The sequence below is a fragment of the Palaemon carinicauda genome, chromosome 6 (assembly GCF_036898095.1).
Source record: "Palaemon carinicauda isolate YSFRI2023 chromosome 6, ASM3689809v2, whole genome shotgun sequence".
NCBI classification, from domain to species: Eukaryota; Metazoa; Arthropoda; class Malacostraca; order Decapoda; family Palaemonidae; genus Palaemon; species Palaemon carinicauda.
The window spans coordinates 150,479,216-150,486,715 of NC_090730.1; the positions used below are offsets into that span (position 1 = coordinate 150,479,216).

A 7,500-nucleotide genomic window follows, 5' to 3' on the forward strand; every position below is an offset into this window, starting at 1 on the left:
GGGTAGTTGCTTCCATCGACTCCAAGTGGATTTGTACCGAAGTTGGTGACCTCATTCATGTCAATCCATATGCCATCATAGTTGAGAACCTAGAGGGACGATTTTCATGGAATTTAATACAGAAACATTAAAATGGAAATTCACCTCCCAGGATTATTTTTCTTATATTCTCGTTGGTTCTAAACAAGTCGGGAAATCCCTTATTCGGAAAGTTACTTACAAAGTTACACGACATTTTCTGCTCGTGCAATTATGTAGTAGAGAAAACAGTAAACCGAATAAACACCACGAAACTGATTTACAATTGAATAAAATGTTGAAAAGCTGAATATATATATATATATATATATATATATATATATATATATATATATATATATATATATATATATATATATATATATATACTGTATACACTGTAAGGTCGTATTTAGACATTAGTTTTGCAAATCTTTACTTACTGTAAGTCAACATCACTTCAAATTTATAAGAAAGTAGTCTTGTGTACCACTTCATTCAAACAGCAATTGAATTCAGCCACAGACCCTCACCTCGCGAAACATGTGCAGCTCATTTCCCCACCATCCCTGCGTAACTGGATTAAGAAAGTCAGGAAATACAGTTGGAAAACTGGGCCACACCCTCCCGACCATATAGCTACCCCAGGAAGGATCCTGGTCGTCTGGAATGTAATCTTCTGAGAGCCATTTGATGAACACGTCGGCTTCTTTTCCCCTCTGACCAGGTGGGTATTTGTCGAAGTCAGAGGCAATGGGAGGGTCCTGAATAAGAAGAAAATGTTTCACTATTTGATATTAGTACGCTTGGATTCACTATGATAATTTTTCAAATCACGATGAATAAATCCCATAATTTTCAATTTGTTATTATTGTTAAAATTACATTATATATTCTTTTCAGCCGTTGTGACAAACTTCTATGTTTCCATTCAATCATCTACATCATCTCTCTTCAGTCACTGTAAGGCGACCATAGTATATATTATTAAATAAACATGTTTTTAAAAGTCCTCATATCACTACATGAAATATGTGAAAATATAAATTCTATGAAAATTATCCTTACCAAAATCAAGGCAACTTTCAGCGAATCGTTGTGAAGTTCTTCAATGAACTGGGGTAACTCTTTCCAGTTCGTTTGATCGTATGTGAAATCTCGACGATCATACATGTAATTGACGTCGAAAAACTGGACGTCCTAAAATGAGAAAATGACGGAAGAAAACCATGAATGTTTACAAAAAATTAGACTCAGTTTGTCACACCTTTGTCTGTTACCATCTTCTTTATATTTGGACTGAAAACAACTGACATACAAACTCAAATGAAAAAAAAAATCTTTGTTATGAAGGGAGAAAAAGCTATGAATGTTTACAAAAAATTACTCAGTTTTTCACACCTTTGTCTGATACCATTTTCGTTTATATTTGGACAACAAATAACTGCCACACGAACTCGTAAATAAAACAAAATGTTGGTTACGAATTGAATAGTATATTTCCTGGGTGAATTTTGAAGCACGTACTAAGATGAGCCAATCGGAGAAAAACATTCATGTTTACAAGAAATTATGTTCATAGTTTATTCCCCACAATAAAGGAAAACTTCAATAGCATATTTTCTAAATTGGCATACTCAATATGTTTTGAGGAACTCATTAGTTATTTATTTTAAATTAACTCCTCTTGTATCCTATCCCGTATTTTGATATTTTTAATGACAACAGAAAATGATGTCTGTACTTCTACAGATAAAGAAAAAATAGAAGAAACTACAATAGATTTGATTAATATTTTCATTCAGGAGACTAATCTTATGATGAACTTGTATATACTTGCATGATTAATCTGAATATTGCTTCATTAAACTGACTATCTACAAGGTTTAGTACATTTTCCTTACAACAATTTAATTTTTTGACATCAATGACCTTTGTTACTAGGCTAGTTCATAAAAAAAAAAAAAAAAAAAAAACAATCAGTTAACTAATCTCTACCTTCGGCTTACCTGCCTTATTCCATATTCTTTCATCCTCTTCCGAATTTGCCTCACTTCTTCAGGGTTCTGGTACCCGTCTTTGCTTAGGTGGAAACCCAGTGTCCAATAGGGAGGCATAATTGGAAGACCAATCATCTGAACAGCAAAAAACAATAAACGATATTTAAAGTCATGATCATTCTGATGCAGTAATGAAAGGCTTTTGCTCACTCACTCTACAGGTTCTCGTTCACTGTGATATATAATCGCTTGCACCCAGAATGCCCATCATTATACAGTGACAGAAGTGAAGCTACAAATCTCAAAATTCATCATACTTCTTTATAAACACTCGTGGAGTTGCCAGTTTGTGACTTTCGAACGAATTCCCCTGAAACTTGTAGCTTCACTTTAGACGCTTACTGTACTCTGCCTTCACTAGCCTGAGAAAATGTGTATGTCATGTTTCCCTTTAGACTCAAAGGTATTCTCTAGTTGGGTCCTAATGCAAAATTATTTCAATCACTAAGATACCATTTTTATCATAACAAAATGTCATTTCTATTAAACCTATCTATATCCTCCATAAAGGCATGGTTTTAACCTTGTCTATCTGTGAGTGTCATTGTACCTTATTAGGATTATAATTACCAAGAACGAGGATTGTGTGGTCTATTGGAAATGTCCCTAACTGGCGATCGCCGGACTGGGGTTCGAGTCCCGCTCAAGTTCGATAGTTTCTTGTTGTGTCTGCAACCTCACCATCCTTTTTTAGCTAAGGATGCGTAGTTTGGAGGAGCCTACCTGCTGAGTCATCACCAGCCATTGATTGGCCCTTTCTGGTCCTAGCTTGGGTGGAGAGGGGCTTCCATGAGGCTAGTGACTTCTATCATTTTACTAATAAAGAAAATAATGTGTATTTGTGAGGGTCAGAGGCAATGTCACTAAACACATCTTATTTTAAAGCAGTTATTTGGCTTTGGAACCAACCAAGACTCTATGATTAAGAGTATCAAAAGTTCCAGAATAACTAAAACCATAACCATTTGGTATGATAACGCTATAACTGCAAATGATGTTTTATTTTTATTTTTTTTTGCAGATATTTAATTATTCACCATATTATTCTTTGCTCAACCCTGAAATCCATTATGTCACCATTTCCCCCATGAACTATCCCGGTGTCGGGAATGCGAAAGTCTCCAAAAAATAAAACGAAGGCTATTGGTAAGGAGGATTCTCGGGCATAAGTTATTATTATTACTAGCTAAGCTACAATACTAGTTGGAAAAGCAGGATGCTACAAGGCCAAGGGCTCCAACAAGTTAACTAGCCCAGTGAGGAAAGGAAATAAGTAACAGCAAAAATATAAAGTATTTCAAGATCAGTAACAACGTTGAAAGTACGGGTACTACCAGTGATTCATTACCTCCCTCAAGGTCTATGGAATACACCCTTACACTTAAAAAAACAAAAAAAAAATGTTTCTTGGCAACTCGTGGCAATTACCATTTTCTATAGATCTTGCTTTAGAGTGCACGCAAGAGAATGGTGTGTGGTGGTCATCTGTTTGGATAAGAACATGCATTATACCAAGACCTACATTATACCCTGTTAAAGCAGGAAAAGTTTGGCGTGTGTTACGAGCAGTAATAATTAACAAAGTCAATACTTCATTCAATTACTTATGCTGATCATTACCAGATGGAGCAAAATGTGAGATTTACACTTTCCAGTCTTCCTGCTTTCTTTGGCCATTCCAGATATTAACATACAGATCATAATATCGTCTGTGTCATAGATGTAATTTGTTTTGTAATGTCATTTACTCCTAAATAGAATGCCCGATTTTCTAAGGAGAAAAGATTGCAGTACAATTCAAGGAAATTCAAGATAAATACTTCTTTAATATACTTACACTGATATACTGACAATTTACGTCTTCCAAAGCAGGTCCTAGAAATATATGAAGGTCAATAATGCCTCCAATTGTACGCAAGGTCAAAGCAGGTACTCCATGGTCAAGCATGAAAGTTGAGTATTCTGTTAAAAGATAGAATCAATCATTAGTGATATGAGTATTCAGTTTATTGAGAAAATTCAATACTTGAGGGATATGAATATTCAGCTTAAAACGAAAACTTAACACGAGAGAGGCATACGTGTTATAAGAGAAAACTAAACATCCGAAGGATATGGACATTTATTTTTATGAAAAATTAACATTAGGGGGAGACTGAAGAACACGAGTAATCTGTTAAGAGGGAAAACAACAACAGGTACATAATGTTTGTTTAAAGAGAAAAATTAACAATAGAGGGGCAGGTATATTTTAACAGTGAGAAGAAAATTCATAAAAGGAGAGCATAAGTGATTAGTGTCACACAATTCGTCACTTCTGCAAAAAAAAAAAAAAAAAAAAAAAAAAAAAAACACTATATATCTAAGTGAAAGGTCAGCATACACAATTACCACAGAATGCAGATAAATGGAGAGAAAATGCTAAATTTTTTTTGAGTTTGCTATTTATTACTTCCTAAAAAAGGAAAATCATAATAAGAAATGGAAGAATAACTTAAATTAAACCAAACAGAAAAGGAAATATATAATTATTGCAGAAAACAGATAAATAGTTGTCTGAAGAGAACCACCATATAATTATACCAGATGATAAGAAAATTTTGTAAGACTAGTCTCGATGAACGAACTATGAGCTTAAAGTTTCCTAATACATATCAGCATCTTTTTCAAATGACTTACCCATGGCATTTGAGTTGTGGAAAAGAACAGAATGAGCCTCTTCAGTGGTCGGGTCAACAATGACATAGTATGGCTGATGTCCATAAAGATTTACAACGTCCTGGTGGAATAAAGTTACCCTTGTTATCATAACGTACTGTACATGAAACATGAAATTATTTAAGTGGGATAAGTATAATAGGACACCAGTTTCCTAAGCAAGATCCCACATATTAGAATGCTCATATGCGGAAAGAGAAAAGCTGAGCATAGAGTAGTATATGCATTAAATGTATATAAAAGTACGGTATTTATAAAATCCACCGACGTAGGAAGATGCCTAAACACTAGAGTCGTATGCAGAAAGTCAGTATTAACTGCTTATATCAATTTGGAAGCTGTAGCCTGCATGCGGAACTAAACCGAATTTGACAACTGCAACCAACAACGACGGAAGCTAGTGAAAACTCTTAATTATGTAACATCTCCTGAACTTTGGATTGGCTTATAAAGATGAAAGCCACGCTTTGCGAGGAATCATCAACTGAGGTGTTGCCCCTAAAGCACCTTACCAGAGAGTACAACTTAGAACATTTAGTAAACCTAACCTAACAGTGGCCCTGGTGTCTGATGAGGAACAGTACAGTACTGTCCCAGGAGGACAAAAAGGAAGCCTGCACAAACATAGGCTACAAACTTTCATGCTCAGTGAAGACTGTAAATCGAAAAAACTACATTGGGCGCACTACCAGGACACTCCGAAGATGTATGCTGCCCTATAAAGATCAGGGGTTATACATTAACATTACATCGATATCCATGACCAGAAAACCTCCCTGAAAGAACTAATCGACGGAACCAAGATCTTTCGTAGGGAAAACAAATGCCACAGGCTCTTAATAGCTGAAACCATGAGTATCGCCTCGTAAGTCCAAAATATAACATTCAACAGGAGTAACTATCCTCTTCGATCAAGCACAATTCTTTTGCTTTTTCTCTGCTATAAAATAGTTTTTGTATTTCCATTCAGTTTTGAAAACAACACCAACCCTCTTTAACACCAGAATAATGAATTTTATTAGAGAAAGAAGAAAACTGTATGGGTGGTCTGGATGGGAGTACAGAATCTACGTCACTATAAAGAAAATACTGGAGCTACGAGGAAATATTTGGCCATAAAGAATGGCACCGCTCATAAGGGAATCGCATCCACGATCAACATAGCTTACTAATCTAGAACTTAGGGATGAGTAAGCCTTACAAATTAGTCTGCTTTTGACAAGAGATAACGTACCTGAAGAGCCAACGACAATCTCGTTACAAGATGGGAATTGTGAGCTTCATCAAAGAGAAGGGGGATACTTGCGAGATAAGTCATGGAATTCTGTGAAACCTTGTGAAAGGTCATTTATGCATTTGAAAAACTATTTATTTTTTTCATTTCAAAGAATCCTACTAGTTAACTATTTTTGGAGTATCCAAAAAGCTATGAATCTTAAATTTTCCCCAAACACACACACACACACACACACACACACACACACACACATATATATATATATATATATATATATATATATATATATATATATATATATACATACATATACATTGGGAAAATGTATGAATTAACATCAATTAGAAATACCTTAACAACTTAAGATCTACAGATGACAATAGTTCTATTTAATGAATCATGAGAGGAATTGTAAAAGATGATAACAGATTTGAATAGAGAAGGCAGAAATGTAGGACTGAAAATGAATATGAGTAAAACTAAGATTCAATGAAAATGCAAAGACAATGAATAAGGGTTATGGACAAACCTCTAGGTATTGTCAATGAATAAAAATACAGTACTTAGGACAGAGAAAAAGTGTTTCCCCAGGACATGAGACTAATAAAAACGATACGTGTATATATATATATATATATATATATATATATATATATATATATATATATATATATAATGCTGAAAAGAAATGCATATCAATAAAGAAGCTGTCTATTGCGATTTAAGTCGTTGAAAAAATTTGTTAACGTTCTTTGTATTTTTCTATTTATACTTTTAGTAATGTTTTTGGCAAAGAAGATCCCTCCACTTCATAATAAACTTCTATTGTTTGTATATTTAATTATAGATTCTCATTGTTTTACAAAATTTCTCATCTCAATGACTTCTTTCTCACCTCAATGACTTCATGATCTCTAGGGAAAATAGGATAAGTCTGTCTTGGTGCGAAGATGTGCTTGAATGTTGGATGGGTGTTTTCCCCCATCCCGTACATGTAGGTTGAGGGCAATGTTGTTGTCAACTGGATAAACTGGTCTTCGAAGGTGAGTGGACCAACCAAGTTGAACCTGCATTGCAAAAGGACACTTGTCATTATTATTATTATTATTATTATTATTATTATTATTATTATTATTATTATTATTATTATTATTATCATAAAAGTAGTAGAGAAAATTCCCAAGATTTAATTTTTTATGGTGTTAAAACTAGAGAAGTAATAATTATTTGTTTTACGAGATGTATTTTAGTTTGGAGACGGGATAATTTACAAAAAATATACCATAATTTTTCTGGGGGCAATGGATTATTATTATTATTATTATTATTGATGTGATTATGCTCACATGGATTAGTCTACGAAAAATATAATGGAACAGACTGTCCACATTTTTTTAAAGACAGAGTGGAGAGAGAGAGAGAGAGAGAGAGAGAGAGAGAGAGAGAGAGAGAGAGAGAGAGAGAGAG

The 7,500-nt window shown here is 34.1% G+C and overlaps 1 protein-coding gene across 1 annotated transcript in view; it reads right to left on the reverse strand.

Moving 5' to 3' along the window:
- Positions 1 to 7,500, reverse strand: part of LOC137642727 (sucrase-isomaltase, intestinal-like) — a 73,762-nt gene that overhangs the window by 32,178 nt on the left and 34,084 nt on the right. Inside the window, exons 5-11 of the mRNA XM_068375552.1 lie at positions 6,929 to 7,100; positions 4,758 to 4,857; positions 3,916 to 4,040; positions 2,028 to 2,153; positions 1,087 to 1,218; positions 552 to 782; positions 1 to 89 (exon numbers count right to left, since the gene is read on the reverse strand). The exon at positions 1 to 89 is cut by the window's left edge and continues 99 nt beyond it. Of these exons, the coding sequence (XP_068231653.1) occupies positions 1 to 89; positions 552 to 782; positions 1,087 to 1,218; positions 2,028 to 2,153; positions 3,916 to 4,040; positions 4,758 to 4,857; positions 6,929 to 7,100 (975 nt within the window). The remainder of the gene's footprint in view (positions 90 to 551; positions 783 to 1,086; positions 1,219 to 2,027; positions 2,154 to 3,915; positions 4,041 to 4,757; positions 4,858 to 6,928; positions 7,101 to 7,500) is intronic.